The sequence below is a fragment of the Leptopilina boulardi genome, unplaced genomic scaffold, assembly GCF_019393585.1.
Source record: "Leptopilina boulardi isolate dan_hultmark-lab unplaced genomic scaffold, ZJU_Lbou_2.1 LbouV2_229, whole genome shotgun sequence".
Taxonomy (NCBI): domain Eukaryota; kingdom Metazoa; phylum Arthropoda; class Insecta; order Hymenoptera; family Figitidae; genus Leptopilina; species Leptopilina boulardi.
In genome coordinates this window covers 977,622-995,718 of record NW_026137784.1, presented here as the reverse complement: position 1 = coordinate 995,718, position 18,097 = coordinate 977,622, and the positions used below count along the sequence as shown (strand labels likewise).

The 18,097-nt window shown below is 26.6% G+C and overlaps 4 protein-coding genes and 1 long non-coding RNA gene across 7 annotated transcripts; 3 read left to right on the top strand and 2 right to left on the bottom strand.

Annotated features, from left to right (window-relative positions):
* Window positions 1-502: 502 nt before the first annotated feature.
* Window positions 503-3,937, bottom strand: LOC127280205 (uncharacterized). Of its 2 annotated transcripts, none has more exons than XR_007842804.1 (7): window positions 3,613-3,937; window positions 2,501-2,602; window positions 2,192-2,276; window positions 1,792-1,871; window positions 1,590-1,682; window positions 1,355-1,434; window positions 503-1,225 (listed from the first exon to the last, which is right to left on the bottom strand). It is a non-coding gene; the product is annotated as an uncharacterized LOC127280205 (long non-coding RNA). The 2 variants fall into 2 exon arrangements; XR_007842803.1 differs by having other exon boundaries at window positions 3,617-3,937.
* A 645-nt stretch (window positions 3,938-4,582) lies between these two features.
* Window positions 4,583-6,258, top strand: LOC127280204 (ribosome production factor 2 homolog). The gene is made up of 5 exons (XM_051303087.1): window positions 4,583-4,771; window positions 4,874-5,006; window positions 5,121-5,560; window positions 5,645-5,789; window positions 5,875-6,258. The coding sequence occupies exons 1-5, from the start codon at window positions 4,749-4,751 to the stop codon at window positions 6,082-6,084; spliced, it is 951 nt and encodes a 316-aa protein (XP_051159044.1). The 5' UTR covers window positions 4,583-4,748; the 3' UTR covers window positions 6,085-6,258.
* Window positions 6,074-8,358, bottom strand: LOC127280203 (probable cysteine--tRNA ligase, mitochondrial). Its single transcript, XM_051303086.1, has 8 exons — window positions 8,028-8,358; window positions 7,607-7,902; window positions 7,339-7,537; window positions 6,995-7,260; window positions 6,795-6,931; window positions 6,610-6,732; window positions 6,284-6,541; window positions 6,074-6,143 (listed from the first exon to the last, which is right to left on the bottom strand). The coding sequence occupies exons 1-8, from the start codon at window positions 8,258-8,260 to the stop codon at window positions 6,102-6,104; spliced, it is 1,554 nt and encodes a 517-aa protein (XP_051159043.1). The 5' UTR covers window positions 8,261-8,358; the 3' UTR covers window positions 6,074-6,101.
* Window positions 8,359-9,093: 735 nt separating this feature from the next.
* On the top strand, window positions 9,094-12,911 carry LOC127280202 (delta(14)-sterol reductase TM7SF2). Its single transcript, XM_051303084.1, has 9 exons — window positions 9,094-9,254; window positions 9,507-9,660; window positions 9,801-9,981; window positions 10,044-10,309; window positions 10,385-10,742; window positions 10,933-11,231; window positions 11,308-11,561; window positions 11,630-11,757; window positions 11,829-12,911. Exons 2-9 carry the CDS (start codon window positions 9,511-9,513, stop codon window positions 12,110-12,112), a joined length of 1,920 nt encoding a protein of 639 aa, XP_051159041.1. The 5' UTR covers window positions 9,094-9,254; window positions 9,507-9,510; the 3' UTR covers window positions 12,113-12,911.
* Window positions 12,912-13,362: 451 nt separating this feature from the next.
* Window positions 13,363-17,504, top strand: LOC127280199 (apoptotic chromatin condensation inducer in the nucleus). Of its 2 annotated transcripts, XM_051303081.1 has the most exons (9): window positions 13,363-13,528; window positions 14,081-14,413; window positions 14,789-15,665; window positions 15,747-15,825; window positions 15,904-16,020; window positions 16,088-16,280; window positions 16,357-16,565; window positions 16,645-17,139; window positions 17,222-17,504. In XM_051303081.1, the coding sequence occupies exons 2-9, from the start codon at window positions 14,083-14,085 to the stop codon at window positions 17,339-17,341; spliced, it is 2,421 nt and encodes an 806-aa protein (XP_051159038.1). In that variant the 5' UTR covers window positions 13,363-13,528; window positions 14,081-14,082; the 3' UTR covers window positions 17,342-17,504. The 2 variants fall into 2 exon arrangements, with proteins under 2 accessions (XP_051159038.1, XP_051159037.1); XM_051303080.1 differs by having other exon boundaries at window positions 14,081-15,665.
* The last annotated feature ends 593 nt before the right edge of the window (window positions 17,505-18,097 follow it).

Sequence of the window (18,097 nt, the reverse complement as noted above, 5' to 3'; positions counted from 1 at the left end):
AAATAAATTAAATTTTCACTGGTACTCCAGTTACTTGTTCTTTTACTTACATTTTTTTTACCCGATTTCCCTACCTATTGCTATATTTAAAACGAACAAAAATGCCTATTTTTCCCGAATTTCCCTACCTATTTTTCTATTCTAAACGAAACTAATACCGCCCAGGTGCAAATTACCTACACTAGGGTTAACGTCCCGGGACGCAACCGTCACCTGAGCGATCTTTTCTGAAAAGAAAAACATTTAATTAGTTAATTATTAAAAAAAAAATTATCAAAAACTTCAAATTTCATATGCATTAACTTATTTGAGAATTAAATACAAAATTTGAAAAATTGTTAAACAAAATTAATTAATTAAATTATTTAAAGTTTATCAAATTTTAAATTAGAATTACTTTTTTTAAATAGAAAAGAAAATTACTTTCACTCAATAAGAAAAGTTATAAAACATTAAAAATGCTTTTATAAAATTTGCTATTTATTTTCTTTCCGTGTATACATATATAAACAATGAAAAAAACATTGACAAAAATATTAATTTACTTAGTATTAAGGTAGTATTATCCACAAAACATGTAATACTTTAGGATCTGGGGAGTGTTACAAATAAGGGGTTAAATTTCCGAAAATATCACATGTTTTTTTTTTTAGATTTTTACTCCTAAAAAATACCAGAAAATAATAAATTTTGTCAATGGTGTCACTATGTTGTCATAATTCCTTCCCTGTTTTTTTTTTTTTAATTTTTAATATGATATATATTTAACAATTAAGCCCGCAGTATATGTCTACTTTTCTTCAAACGTTTCTATAAATACATTAAATTCTTTTAAAAAGTCAAGAAAGTTTCAAAAAAATTAAGAATATATATAAAAAAATTAATTTTCAATTTATAAATCAATTTTAATTGAATTTTTTTTAAAAAAATAACTGTTTTAAACAGGGAAGGGGTTAAATAAAAAATGACTCACCGATCGGCGAATCATCCCTCGTCGGGACAATAACGTCATTGCCACTCTCGAGCGCTTCTGGGCCAACTCCCGAAGATCCCTCTTTCTTGCACGCACTTCTGCGTGAGGCCGGGAGTTCAAAAAAAAATATTATAAAAAAAATAATAAAAAATGAAAAAAAAAATTGTATAAAAAAAAGATGTTGCAGGGGCCACTTTTCTTCTTCCACATCCTTCCCAGTCATCTTCAGGTATTTGGAAAATTAGAATGGAGCTGAAAAAAACAAATTATTAAAAATTAAATTATACAATTATTTTCTCAAAACACTATTAAATGCTGAGTTATTATTTTTTAAACAATTAAATTAATTTAATTAAAAAATAATTAAATTAAAACACTTACCTATATGAGGGGATTTCTGCGCAGTGTTAGAGATACGATGACACCATATCCTTTTTATAAAAGGACTTCCTTCTCTGGACCTGAAAAAAATATAATAATTCATGATGTTATAAAATAAAATATTAAAAATCCTCAATATTATCAATTATTTTAAAATATATATATATTAATATTTGATATTCCATCACATATTATAAATTGATATTTTTGAAAAATATTGGAAATCAAGACTCACCTATAAGGGGTCATTTTTGCGTTGTATATAAGATACGATGACAGCATAGCTTCTCTTTAAAAGCTCAAATCTTTCTGCTACTGGACCAACTGTCTGGAAAAAAAAATTATTATTAAATATTTTTATTTAAAATCGTAAATATTATCAATTATTATATTGTGCCAATAAAACAATTAAAGGAAAAAATTTATGATCAACTTACATTGAACTGCGACTCAGCAATGCAAGATCTCCTCCAGGAGCAGCTCCGCAACAAACACCCATCCTTCACGTTTTGAACACCTGTAAATTGAGAAAAAAAATGTATTTTCCATAAAAACATAAAATAAGATTTTCAAATTTAAATAAATTTAATTATTTTTTAAGTTGATTTTATAAAAATTAAATATTTTCTTAATGTCAGTTTCTTTTGAAAATTTTAATTAATTAACAATATTTGTATTATTAAAAAATAACTTTAAAGTAATTTTCATTGAAAATTGTTTGAATTTTACACTTTGTAAACGATAAATAATTAATAAGTAAAATATAATAATTTTCTCTATCAAAAGTAGAAAAACTAATACTAATAAATATTTACAAAAGAAACAGAAGATACTCACTTATTTAAAGATTTAGTAAAAGTTTCTTTTTTGGCATCTCGTCTATGGATAAGAATTTTATCGTATTCTCCTCCAAGTGTGAATTCTGTAAAGACAAATAATAAATAAAAATTGTCTTAATAAAAATTCAGAAGTTTTTTTTTCTAATATTAAATCATTATAACAAATTTGTAAAGAACTTTCAATTATTACATTATGTATAAATAGAAAATTAAAAGAATAAACTAATTTATTATTATATTTACAAATATAAAATTAATAAAAAAATTTGGAAAACTGCTATTAAAATGCAAATAAACAAATATTCACCTGAGTTGAGAAGAATTGGCGCCCAAGGGATTGACATTGTTTTAGTATTCAACATATTTTTGTCCTTTTTTTCCTAAGATAACTTTATTCCATCTTTTAGCTCTGTAAATAAATAAATAAAAGTTAAATAAACATATAATATGAATTTTAATAATAATTAAATTTTATTTTTAAATTTTATCTCTAAAATACGGCGGACAAATATTCGAACAAATATAGGAAAGAAATATGAAATTGGTTGTGTAGTATTTTTAGGTTAAATTCCAAAGCGTTATAGAAAATCACAAAATATTAAAAATTCTGATATTTACCAACAAAAATTAATTGTACTCTGAAAAATTTACATCACACTGAACATAATTATTCAAATATATTTTTAATTTCTATTTAGATTTAAAGATGTTTTCTGTTATTCAAGAAATTTTCTGTCGCAAACAACCGCTCTTTTAACAATGTCTACTATAGTGAGCAATGATACCAACGTCAACGAAAAAAGTTACCAATCAATTATACACTTCTACCAACATAATTAGAAATTTTTTTTAACTACTTTTTTTTAAATGTAGTAACTTTTGTTTTTTATTATTTTCAATTTAATTAATAATTATTAATAAATTTATTTCTATTTATTATTTTTTTTCATTTATTTAATATTTTTTAAAAAAATTCAAAAGTCGCGCAAAAATGCGACAAGTCACAACAAGCGTAATGCCAAAATTTTTAGGTTACATTTCTTGTCATGAAAATTTTACCTAAATTTATTATTTTTCTTCACGGCTGCCACGAAACTTTTATGCATTTTTGATTATTCATATAAAAGAGTACTTAATTATCCTAAATTTCTATAATAATCGTTTTGATTAAAAAAATACTAAAAGATTCAATATTGCGGAACACAAATTCGATCTTCTACATTATGACAACCCTATTTGCAATGAGCTGTAATGCCAACTCAAAATAACAAAAAAAAAATTTTTTCATTTCTACCAACATGGAAAATTTTTTTTGATAAAAGTTAATTTTTATTATTCATTTTGTTTTTCGCAAATTTTTATTATTTATTATTAATAAAACAAAAATTTTATATTATTACAATTTAAATTATACTTTACCTACATTTCTTTGTTTAACATTTTGATGCTAAAATTTTTAGGTTAGGTTCCCGTGTCAAAAAAAATTTTATCGAAATATATTCATTTTTTTCTTGCCTGCCACGAAACTTTTATAATTTTCCGAATATTTATAGAAAACAATACTTAATTATCAAAAAATATTCATAATAATCGTTTTGATTAAAGAAAAACTACAAGATTCGATTTCCTATAACGAAATATGGTTCTTCTCTCTCCGACGACGCCATTTGCAATGAGCTGTAATGCCAACTCAAAATAACAAAAAAAAAATATTTTCATTTCTACCAACATGAAAATAATTCCCTTTTTTAATAAAAACCTAATTTTCTTTTATTCATTGGTTTTTTTGCAAATTTTTATTATTTATTATTAATAAAACTAAAATTGTATAGTATTACGATTTTAATTATACATTACCTCAATTTTTTGGTTTAACATTTCAATGCTAAAATTTTTAGGTTAGGTTTTCGTGTCAAAAAAATTTTATCGAAATATAATAATTTTCTTTTTCCCTGCCACGAAACTTATATTATTTATCGATAATTTCAACAAATCTGAACTTAATTACTATAAAATATATACAATTAACGTTATGATTTACCTAATATTAAAAGATTAAATTTTCTCGAACGAATTGTGGACCTTCTCTCTCTGACGACGCCATTTGTAATGAGCCCCAATCTCCAATGCCAACTCAAGATAACAAAAACTAAACTTTTTCACTACTACCAACATAATAATAAAAATATTTGAATTTTTTTTTATATTTTCTGTGTTTTATTTTTAAATTATTAATAAATCTTTATAAATTTAAGTTAAATTTAATTAAAGGAATTAATAAGAGTTATTTTATTGAAAAATAATGCATCATGAAAAATATATGTTTAGAAATTTATGTGTACACTCTTCTGCAGAGAATTGTGAACTAGCCATGCAGATACTTAACCTAAAAATGTTTCACATATTCAGATAAACACAAACACGTGTGTGGGAAATGAAAGACTGTCTAATTCTGTCTAATTATTTTAAATTAATGTATATTCAGTGAATTATTTTTGTTTCTAAATAACTATTTCAATTGAAAGTGAAAGAAATTTAAACAGAAAAACGTAAAAATGCCATCAATTGATAGAATAAAGTAAGTTAATTTTATATTATATTCATCAGGTCATTGAACTTGACGCTTATTTCTGGTAAATTTCTTAATTTATAGAATTTAATTTGTTACGATTAATTACAGAAAACCTAAGACTCATCGTGGAAAAAGAGCAATTTTAAAAAAAGAACCACAATTATTAGAATCTGCAAAACAAACATTATGCATTAAAGGTAGTACTAGCTCCAAATTGGCACACGATTGCATGAAAGATTTTGTAAGTATTTTAATTTAATTAATCGGTTATATATAGTTAATTGCATCGAAATCTATATATATATATATATATTAATTAAAACAAAAAAAATGTACCCTTTTTTTCTATTTATAGTATGACCTTAAAAAACCTGATGCACAAATGATGACAAAAAAGAATGAAATCCGACCGTTCGAGGATATTACGCCAATTGAACAATTTGTCACAAAATTAAATGCACCTTTATTTATGTTCACATCCCATAATAAAAAACGACCAAATAATCTCATTATGGGACGAATGTTTGAAAATTCCTTACTTGACATGGTAGAATTTGGAATTGAGAATTATATAGGACTTAAAGAATTTAAAATTCCAAAAATAGCAACGGGAATAAAACCTTTGTTAATTTTTAATGGTGATATTTTTGAAAATAATCGCGAATATGGAAGAATTCGAAATCTTTTGATTGATATGTTTCATAGGGAATCAGCAAAAAATGTCCGATTACAAGGACTCGAACATGTCATTAGTTTTACTGCTCGCGATAACAAAATATTATTACGCAGTTTCAGGTATGTTTAATATACATTTTGTACAAAAAAAAAAATTTTAATTTAATAATAAATTTTTCCCTAAATTTTCGAATATAATTTCAGAATTTTTTTGAAAAAATCTGGCACAAGAACTCCAAGAATTGAATTAGAAGAAATTGGACCACACGTTGATTTAGTTGTAAGACGCACGCAACTTGCTTCCGATGATTTGTTTAAACAATCATGCAAAAAACCTAAAGAACTTAAGGTAATTTCAACAAAAAAAATTTAATTTATACTAATTTATTTTTTGAATTACGATTCAAATTTGCAATTTTTTTTTTTTTTTATAGGCAAAGAAGAAGAAGAATATTTCTGAAGATCCACTTGGAAAGACACTTGGCCGTGTTCATATGGGAGCACAAAAATTAAATAAAATACAAACTAGAAAAATGAAAGGATTACGAAAAACAATGACTGAAAGAAAAGAGGAAAGAAAACGAAAAATGTTGGATACGAGCGAGACAACAAATATTAAAAAAATTAAACCTATTAGTGTATAAATTATAATTTAATTATATCATTTCTTTACAAATGACCATCTTGAAATATCCCTTTGATCCTAAAATTATTTTATACTTTTAGATATATTGTTAACTCTAGATTCATTTATTGTATGTATTTTTGTATACAATATTATTTAGTTATCAAATAAAGCTGAAAATAAAGATTTTTAATTAATTTAAATTTTATTTAACATACCTTAATTTGAATTCCACAGGAGAGTAAATTTTGTCTAACTTCATCGCACATTTTTAATGTATTTATATCTTTTGGATCTTCCAAAGCTTTATTTCTAATTGATTTACGAAAAGCGACAAAATTTTCTATAATTTTCGTTAAAGCGAATTGATTTTCTTCCGTGGTATTAAAATTTTCGAGACCTAATTTTGCAAGTATAGTTGATAAATAATTGGAAACTATTGCAACAGCTGTTGGATTTCTTGTTTGAGCAACTTCCTAAAAATGAATATTATATTTTATTTTTTAATTAAAATTTATTATTATTAATATATTATTTCATTTACCGATGTTTGTTGCAGCATTTTGTTTCCAATTTTGATAAGATTAACAATTGAATTTATAACTTCCGGTGTGTTAAAATCGTTAGCGAGTGCAGCATCAATTGTTTCTCTCGTCTTATTTAAATTCTGTGAATTTAAATTTTTAAAAATGACTAATATAATTTTAAATTAAAAAAAAAATAACATACACTCAAAAGAAAAGACTCATCAATACAGCCTCCGTTCAATTCTCCGGATACATAGCTTCGACAATCGCTAATAAAATTTTCTATTTTCTTAAGTGTAGAAACTGCCAATTGCATTGAATCTTCCGAAAATTCGAGATCTAATTTTACAAAAAATATACTAATTAAATAATGTTTAAATCATTAACAATTTAATTATTTACCTTTTCTGTAGTGTGTCATTAAACACAATAATCTAAATTCATTAGCGGAATTTTCTTTAAGAAAGTTTTCAATAGAAATTGTATTTTTTAAACTTTTTGACATTTTCACATCTCCTTTTGAATACAAATGACCCGTATGAATCCAATAATTAATCCATTGCTCTGTACCATGATAAGAACAAGATTGAGCTTCTTCATTCTCATGATGAGGGAATGCCAAATCTATTCCACCACTGTGAATATCAATTTGACTTCCGAAAATCTCGCTAGATTTCAAAAATTATAATTCAAGTGAAATTAAATTATCACGAATAATTACTGTTTTCGATTTTAATTTGTTTTACCTAGCCATTACGCTACATTCAATGTGCCAACCTGGTCTTCCATTTCCCCAGGGCGACTTCCAAAATGGTTCATTCTTCTTTGCTGCTTTCCATAAACTAAAATCCAATGATGATTTTTTAATTGAATCATGATTTTCTTCTTGACATTGTCTTAATTTTCCATAGTTACCAAATTTTAATGTATCAAAATACACGGAACCTGGAAAAAAACAACAACACATTTTTATTGCCTACATTTATTATTTAAATTTACTAGAAGAAAAATTACCATCTTTAGCTAAATAGGCCGCATCTTTTTTAAAAATATTCTCTATAAATTTAATAATTTGATCAATATGATCAGTTACTCTGCAACTCATATAAGGTTTGGTAACATTTAACAATTTCATATCACGAAAAAATTCTTCCTCATAAAATAAAGTCAAATCTTTCCATGATCGATCAATTGTTTGTGAACGATTTATTATTTTATCATCAATATCAGTCAATCCCATTATTAAAATAACATCTAGATTATGAAAATTCGTCATTATTCTCCGAATGATATCGCATCTTACATAAGTACTAAAAAAAAAAATGTATACATAAACATTATTAATTATCGCAGTAAACATAACATTTCAATTTCTTTCTCTTGATTATAGAATTATTTTAAAAATTCTTGACAACTGTCAAGATAATTATTTTACCTAGCGTGTCCAATGTGAGCCGAATCGTATAAAGTCGGCCCACACATATACCATGTCACGATATTTTTATTTTTTAATATTAATGGAAATTTAGATTTTAATAAACAATTATACAAATTAATGTCTGTTTTAAATCCTTCTGGTTTTATCCAATGAATAGTTTTATCTGTTTTCAATTCGGTGTGTAATAATCGTTTACAAAACGAATGAGAAATTTTTGTTAACAATTTCATACTTTATTCTATTATTAATAATAAATTTAATAATAATGTAATAGTAAGGCTGTTTTCAAACAATAACATTCAGCTTTCATTCACACCGTTTTCGTTTTACATAGACATTTAGGGTGAATTCACATAGAAATGTGAATGGAGAAAATCATAAAGGTGCTTTTTACCTCCAGTATTTTGGTCAAGCAATCTTGAATTTTCACGGTGGAAATGGAATATTAGTCAAAGCCAATTAAATTCAGTGATGCTCCGTGAAAATTAAATCCGATAGCTTGACCAAAATATACTGGAGGTATAAAAGCACCTTAAGAGAGGGATAGTTATATATGTATATTTCTCTTGCACTTATAATTTCCGGTTACGTCTTCATGTGAATTCACCTTTAAGGCACCTTTATGAAATCGTATATGCGTTCGTAAATACACCATAATCTGCCAATTAAACAAAATAATGAAAAAAAATGTAATTGTGAAAATTATAAGAATATTACATTTATTTAAACTTTTGTAAATAAAAAACCTTCATTTATTTATAAAAATAAAAAATTACATTTTTTATGACAACCCACCCTAATACAATTAACCAATCAGAGGACTTGTTGAAACGGCATTAACCATGAAGAGTCGTCGTTGCCGCCAACTGACTTGAATCAATTTCACATTATTAACTTACTATTTAAAATTAATGTATTGTAATATTTTTTTTTTTTTTTTAAATAATCAATTTTACTAATTTAGAAATAGTATTTATAAACTGATAAATTTGTAATTTATAATCATTGTAGTATATCTTATTTTTATTAAACTGAATGTAGTTAATGTTGGCAACACTGATGACGCGACGCGCCATTTGCGTGGCCAATACTTATCAAATTTAGGAACGCTGTTGGCGTCTATACATCACGTAGATTGTGTTTATTGAAAAAAAAAACATACATATAACCTCCCTTCTCGCCTGTTTGGAAAGTTATTTATGCTGGAAAAAAGAAAAATTTATCGTAAGTTATTCAACTTTATATATTTTTATATTAATTTTTTTTTAAAGCTTGATTATAAATACAAATAGATAAGTTTTATAAATCCGTTATATAAACAGCCCCGGCTTCTTATATATCTATTAATAGGGTTTTGAGATAGTTTTTACATTAGAAATAGAATTCAAAATAAAAGATATAAACTATATTTAAAATGGTGAAAATTTATTTTTAAACAATTGAAATAATAGTAAAATTCTTTTTTTTTTATTACAGAAACATGAAATTTATTGAAGGCGAGGAAGTCCTCGCAAAACAACCAAATACCTCGGAATTTCAAAAAGGAAAAGTCGTTAATGTAAAGGGAAGTAATTATCGTGTTGAATTCAAAGGAGGATCACAATTTACAATCAAGGAAGGCGATATGAAGGTAAATTTTTTAAAAATTGTTTTTTTTTATAGTGGAAAAAGTCATTAGTGCTTTATTATTAATTTTTTTTTTCAAAAACTCTTAAAGATGCTAAGAATCTGTTTAAAATTTTTTTTTTTATATTTAAATTAAATTTTTAGCCAACAAGAACATCGCGAAGTGCAACGAGAACTAGAGGACAAACAAAAAAGAGTCCTTCGCGAAATTCACCGAGTCGACGATCTCCTAGTAGAAGATCTCCAGGTAGACTTCAAAATCAAACTAGAAAATTAACATCACGAAGCTCAAGGCTTATACAAATTTCTGATGATGAGCGAAAAGGTAAATTGATTTATTATACTATTTTTAAATTGTTATAATTAAATATTTTTTTTTTTGTATAGAAGGTTCAAGCGAAGCAAGTGGAAGTGTTCAAGATGATGATTCAGATGTGATTCCTCTTCAATTACGAGCTCGTGACAATGTACAATTAACGAGACGTTCTATAAGAATTATGTCGAATGTCGCAAAAGCTGAACAAGAACAAAGATTAATTGCACTGACAAGAACCATTGATCGTGCAGCTTCTCTTCCAACTGAAAGGAATGTTCAAGCATACGACAGTATTAGAGAAAGCAAAGAAAGAGGATTTTCTATGATTAGAGATTCAGTAAGTTGTGTTATCTAAATTTATTTTCAATTTTCTCTTTTTTTCCTTGTTTTTTAAAATTATTTTTTTTTCCAGGACTTAAAAAAAAATGCCCTCTACGATGATAATGTAAGATCGGATGTTGCTGAGAAACATAAAAAAGAAATTGATCTTCTTAGTAAACCACAAGAATGGGGTGGCTGGTTTGGAGCTTTAATGCTAATATTCCTAGGGCCACTTAGCATTCTTTTACCACAATTTGCTTGCTCGAGAGATTATTGCAGCATTTCAAAATTTCGTCTAAATAAGGATATTAAAACCTATTTAAATGCTGATACATTTTTATTCTATACAGGATATTTATTCTTTGTGGCGATAATGTCATTGGTACCAATTGGTTGGATTGTTGAAGGTCAACAAACAAGAATCGGTAGACTCAAATACCGAATTAATGGTAATTTACTAATTTTCTTTTTTTACAAATAAATTTCACATCTAAGAAGCAAAAAAAAAAATTATTTATTTTGAAATTTTAAAAATAAAAATCATGGTAAAATTTTTTAAATCTATAATTTGTTTGTTTCATTACATTTATTTTGAAATATGTAAAAAGAAAATTAAAAAAAAATTTTTTTAATTTATAGGTCTATTAACTGGAATACTGATTTTGATTGCATATGGCGTCGCCGAGTACAAAGGATATCAAATAAGCAATTTCATTTTATACAATAGTGTAGAATTTACACTTGTTGGACTTATTATTGGAACAATTTTATCAATTGTTCTTTATATTAAAGGAGGTAGAGCGTCAGTAGCTAATCTTAATATATATGCGTCCACAAATAATCATATTTATGATTTTTGGCAAGGAAGAGAAACAAATCCACGATTTGGACCTTTAGATATAAAATTCAATTTCATCAGAGCTACTTTAATTGGATCGGTAATAATTTTAATTTAAATAAATTATTGTTTTAATTATGATTGTAAATATAATATTATAAAAATTATAATTTCAGATTGTTGTCTCCATTGCTGTAATCGTAAATATTTTCCAAGAATCTCAAACTATTTCTCTTGCAACAATTAATTTGACAGCACTTATTGCTGCTATTTTGCAAATACTTTATGCACTTGATGGATTGATTTTTGAAGCTGTATTTTTGAGTTCTTTTGAAGTTACATATGAAGGAACTGGATTTATGCTTTGCTTTGGATATTTGATGTATCCATTTCTTTGCACTCTACCCGCAAGATATGCGCTTTATAACAAGTAAGATAAATTTTTTTTTTTTGATTTTTTAAAATTGAATTTTTTTAATTGTCAAATTTTCTTTTTAGGGTTTCTCAGTCTCCGTACATTTTGGCTTTATTAGTCGTCTGTTATTTTATTGGTCACGGTATCTATAGATATTGTAATTCTCAAAAGGATGAATTCAGAAGAAATCCACTTTCTCCTAGTCTAGCTCGTAAGTATTTAAAAAAAAAAACAATCTAATTTTAACAATTTTTTCAAAAATATATTAATTTATGTTTTTAGGCTTGGAAACAATACCAACTGTAAGAGGTAAAAAATTGATTGTATCAGGCATATGGGGATACGTTCGACATCCAAATTATCTCGGTGATATTATTCTTCATTGGTCGATAGCTGGTTTATTTATCGTAAAAGATGTTTTACCATATTATAATGCAATTTTTTTGACAACGATGTTAATTTACCGTTCATTCAGAGATAACAAACGGTGTCAGCAGCGATATGGACTCGCCTGGGAGGAATATTGCTCTCGAGTGAAATACATGATTATAAAAAGAATATTTTAAGACACTGATAAAGGGGGGTGTCCTCATTAATTTGCATTTTGCGGGCCACAATTGACGCTAATCAATTTTTAATTCATTTATTCATACATTATACGTGTATGCCTTTTAATTTGATATTGGTGGCATATCTAAATTATTTATAATTTTATAAAACAATATATTAGTGATTAATTATTTTTTTAGCTTCTAATTCAGGTAGTTTTTTTTTTTTTTTGTTTTTTTTTTTTTTAGAAAATTATTATCTATGTATATATTTTTATACGTGGATTAAATAAAATTGTATAAAGAAAATTTTATTAAAGGGATTATTCTTCTCAAAATATTTTGAGTGGCCCGCAGGCCTCGATATTGAGGTCAAAAATAATAATAATAATAAACTTTGAAATACGTTTAAATTTGAAATTGTAATTCATTTTGTTACAGGAAGATTAAAATTGTAAATAAATGTATTTCAAAGTAGTCTCGGGAGCAAGACAATACATCAATTATTATTGATTGTTTAATTATTGTCAATCGTAAATTTTACATGATTTTAATTTTACAAAATATGCCTGAGTCATGATATTTACTCTGTTTTTAAGGGATGTTTATAAATATTGAATATACATGAAAGAAAAAGAAAAAAAAAATGCGAAATTAAATACACAGCAGTTATTAATAAGACTGTTGTTATAAATATATAAATATATGAGACGTAAGTTTTAAGAAGAATCCATGACACTTGAGATCACAAATTTTAAAGTAAGAGTTTTATACTTTTTTATCATACTTATATAAATATATTATATTTACATATTCATGGACGAGTACTTTAATAAATAAATAAATAAATGCAATATCAACCATTTAATTAAATTTTCGTTTTTTAATTATTATTGCAATTATTAATATAATAATTATTTTATATAATATTTATAATTTTTTATATAATTATTTTTATGTTTTAAAGAAAAATACCTATAAATATTAATATATAAATAAATAAATTATTAATTAATATATAAATATGTAATATTTTTTACTTAATTTAATGATTTAGTCAATCAAATAAGAAAATGAAAAGAATTTATTTTTATAAATCCCGCTACAATTTAGTCTTTCACAGTTTAATTGGACTTGTAAATGTACCCTAATAAATCTATGTCACATTTCGGATCTTCCACTTAGACAGAGGTGTGACTGTACCTTAAAGATGCATTATGAACTAGCTTGCATTGTAATATTTTGTGATAAATAGTTTCCTATCATATATATATATTGTGAATCTACCATTTTTCGTTTAAGCGTTATTAAGAAAGTGAAAAAGAATTATTTTAATTGTGGTGCTTCTGTTTTATTTAATTATTTAAATATTTAAAAGTTTGCAGATAACCAATATTTAAAAGAATCGTTTTAAAGGGCCATAAATATTTTCAGGTAAAGAATTTTTCAATATTTTCTTGTTATTTAAAAATTACTCATACTTCAGAATGACTATTGCCCGCAACGCTATACTAATGCACTGTGTCATGAAAGATATTTTTTTAATTATCTTCTCTAATTTGAGTAATTTGTTTAAATAAATTTTGTTTCATTTGAAATTTTACTGTTAGATGAGTTAAAGAAATCTTAATTATATTTATTAGCTGACGATTGTCTTAATTATACTTTTGGATATTTTGACTAGATGTTTACACATTTCCTATATATATATAGCTATATACATAATCTAACCCCAGCCTTTGCTAAAGCAACTCAATCAATGACCTGTAAGGCGTTTCTTTTTTTTTAAATATTAAATTGAAGTTTTCTAAATACAGTGAAATATTTGTTTCATTAGTATTAAAAAATAAACATTTTAAAAAAATGGTTTATTAAATATAGAATAAAAAAATCGATTATTTTACCTTGGCAGGTTTTCAATTATTTAATTTATTGATTTATTCTGTATTGTAAACAAAATAATTTTTTTTTTTTTTTTTAATACAGATATGAGGCGTAAAAGTGAAAGAAATAAAACAAAAGGTTCGCCAGAGAAGAAAATTGAAAAACCAACAAGAAAATCAGCACGTAGACGTGGCAAAAGAGCAACATCTTCATCTCCTGAAAGAGATGATTCTCAAGAGGATACAACATCTGATGCTTCACTTTCCAGAGAGAGTAATAAAGAATTAACTCGTCTTCAAAATAAAGATTTAAAATTAATTCCTGAACAAAGTGAAATGGTAATAACAATTCCAAATGTTGAAGAAAAGGATTCATCGCCAGAAACAGAGGACAATGGTTCAGTTTGGAAAGTTGCACGAGCTGATGCATCACCAGGTGAAATTCAAAAATTGAAATTATGCAGACAACGAAATATTTCAGAAACATCTGATAATTCGTCAATTAGGAAAAAATCACACAAGTGGCAGGGAAGTGGTGAGGGAACTGCGGAGGAGATTGACTCTAACGATGAACGACTGAGTTCACCTCGTGTTGAATTCAGTGACAAGCGACAAGACGATGTCTCCTCTTTATCCCTAGGTCAGGACTCCAACCAAGAGGTAAGTGATTACAAGGAGGCCCTGCCCGAATCCACTTCAGCCAATTTGTCTGACGATAAACCAAACATAGATCAACAAGGCGATACAAATGAGGCAAGTTGTTTCATCATAAGTAATGATATCACAAGCGAACCAACTGGCATATCTACAGATCACAACATATGCGGAGAACCGGATGTTCCAATACAACAGGAAGTTGAAGGTGAATGTGAGGAAGTCGACAACCAGGATAATCAACAACAAATCATAGAGAATGCAGAAATTGATAGAAAAGAAGAGCAGATTCCAGAAGATGAAACAGCTAATCCTAAGGAGGATGTACAGCAAGATATTCAAATTGAAAATCAAGAAGAAATTACTGAAATTAAGGAAAAAACATTTGATGAATTAAATTCAAATGTACAACTTTCCCCAAAAGAAGATGATATTGAGAAAGAAGAATCTCAAATACAAGAAGAAATTGAAGTTGTTCCAAAAGAAATTGAAATTGTTCCAAAAGTAATTGAAATTGTTGAGGCTACAATTGAAAAAGATGAAGAATCACACCAAAAGGATGAGGTTACATCTGAAAAAGATGATCGTAATGATTCAAGTAGTGATGAAGATGAAGTAAAAGTTCATTCGGATTCAAATTCAATAGATGAAGCACAAATGAATGTTCGATCAAGTATAAGAGTAACATCTCGCTCCAATCGTCGTAAAAATCGTAGTAAATATCGCGAATCTTCCTATTCTGATACACCAGAATCAGAAGACGATCCGTCCTTAGAAAGAAAATCAAAACAACCAGAAACTCCTGAAAATGAAGAAGAAGAGGAGCCATTATCAAGAGATAAAGATTTTCATAGGGATAGAAGAAGTCGTTCAAAATCATTAGAACCAAATGATAATTCATCTTTATTAAATAGTCAACAAAGAGAGGAACAAATTGATGAAGAAAATGAAAAAAATGAAAATTCATCAATTATTAATTTAGAGGCAATTACATCTAGTCAAAAACCGGCAAAAATTAACTTAAAAAGAACATTGTAAGTATTTAAAAAAAAAAATTGTTTAAACAACTTTTTTTTATAATTAGATTTTAATTGATAACATTTTTTTTTTTACAGTGGTACTCGCAATTCTGCAGATGAAGTTAAAGTTGAAGAAAGCAATCAATGTGAAAAAATAGACTCACATCCAGTTAAGGTGATTAAATTTCTTTGGGAAATTAGAATTTTTTTTTTCGTTTTGTATTAATATATTTTTTTTTTTTTGAATTTTTAGACAAATCATGCAAATGAAAATACAGAGCAAAAACGAGTTCCTAAGAGACGAAGGTGGGGAACAACTCTTTCAACTGATTCTAGTATTGAATTTTCAGTGTCAACAGATTCTTTAAAGGTAAAAATTTTTATTTACTTGAAAAGTACTTACTTGAATTTATTAAACTGATTTGAAATTTGTTTAGGTATTAGTACCAGGAGCGAAACCATTATCAATAACGGAAGTTCGTCTTTCAAAGGATATTGAAGAAGAACAATTTCGAGATAAAAATCGTGACAAACATAATAATGACAGTAATGGTGAATATATTGTTCGAGAAGAAATTATTGCATCGAAAAATGAAAGAAAAGGAGATACAAAAGCAGACAATCATATGGGTAAAATTTTTTTGTTAATTCTTTATTAGAGAGAAAAAAGTTAGAGAAAATTATTATTATTATTAATTATTTACAGGATCAAGACGAAAAATATCTGTAGTTAAAGACATTCCTCAGACGATGTTGACAAGTCCATCTATTGTAAAAGCAACAAATATACTTTTGATAAAGAATCTGGTACGACCGTTTACATTAACTCAAATAAAAGAACTTCTTTCTCGTACTGGAACTATTTTGGAAAATGGTTTCTGGATGGATAGAATTAAATCGAAATGTTACGTTCAGGTTTGTTATTTCTTTTTTTTTTAATTTTTTCTCCAAAAAACTATTACTTTATAGTAACAAATTTTTTTTGTAATAATAGTATAGTAACGAAGATCAAGCATTTGAGACAAGGCAGGCATTGCATGGAATTTCTTGGCCACTGTCAAATCCAAAAAAATTACAAGTGGAGTATGCAACAAAGGAAGACATGGAATTGGCTCAGGAATCATCTCAAGAGATAACCAATTCTCGTAAGGATGATAATTTTGGACAGGCAGATTCTTGGCAACACGATTGGATACGTGAAGAAAGAAATCAAACTGGAGGTGTTAAAGTAACGGTCGTTAGAGAATGGGATTTGGGTAAAGAGGATGGTCAACAGCATGTGATAAAAGATGAGCGGGAAAAAAAAGAAATGGAAAAGAAAAAGAGACAAAGAAGTCAGACGCCAGTCACTGAAATTCATTTGCCAGCGCCAGCTCGAAAATTTAAGAAAAAAGAAGATGAACCACCTCCGGCAAAACTTTTAGACGATCTCTTTAGAAAAACGAAAGCCACGCCTTGCATATATTGGCTACCACTCACAAATGAGCAGGTAAATAAAATTATCAACTAATCGAAAAAATCGAAAAAATCGAAAAAAAAATGCAATTTAATAATAAAAAATTATATTTCAGATCGTGGTAAAAGAAGAAATGAGAAGGCAACATATGGCTGAACATGCACGCAGACTTGAAGAGATGAGACGAGCTGAGAGAAATAGAGATCATCGACGTCGACGAACTCCTAGAAAATAAAAAGAAAAAAATAACTTGTTTCATTATCACAACTATAGTCCCCTTTAAAAAAAAAACAGATTTCTATCCTGCAGATTGATTTTATGAAACAATATTTAACTTTAATATTCCTTCGAAACGTTGTGATTGAAATTCGTTAAAATATTAATTATTTTAAAAACCATATTTTTTTTTTACAAGTTTTTTTTTCTTTTTTTGCTCTTAAAAGATAAATAATTAATCAATTTTTTTGGGGACAGTTCTATTAAAATCTTAAGAGCAGGATTTCTTTGTTCTTTCTTAAAATTGATTGCAATTTTATTTTTTATTAATTATTTTTCACTAGCATTAGAGACAATTCATGCTTTCAGAATATCGAGACGGGTCAAATCCTATATTGCCGCAGTCATTAAATCAAATTTCTTGCAGGTCAGCGACTGGCAACAGGAGAATGCAATTCAGACAAAACAATTTGTTTTGATATGATGTACACACCTTCCAACTGAAGATTGATCGTGATTCAAGATTCTTTTTCTAATGAAAGAAAGTGCAAATTTCAAAAGTGAAAGTACTTTAATTGAATTTCAATTTCATTTTTGTGTTATGGATTTCTTAAATCATCAAGAATGCGTTAAAATGTTTATAGACACTGTTTATTAAGGATATCATAAAAAGTGATTAATGAAAAATCATAATACACGAGTATCATTATAGTGAGCAGGAAATTATAAACATTATTAAACAGTTGAACTTTATGTAATATTCGTCAAACAGATT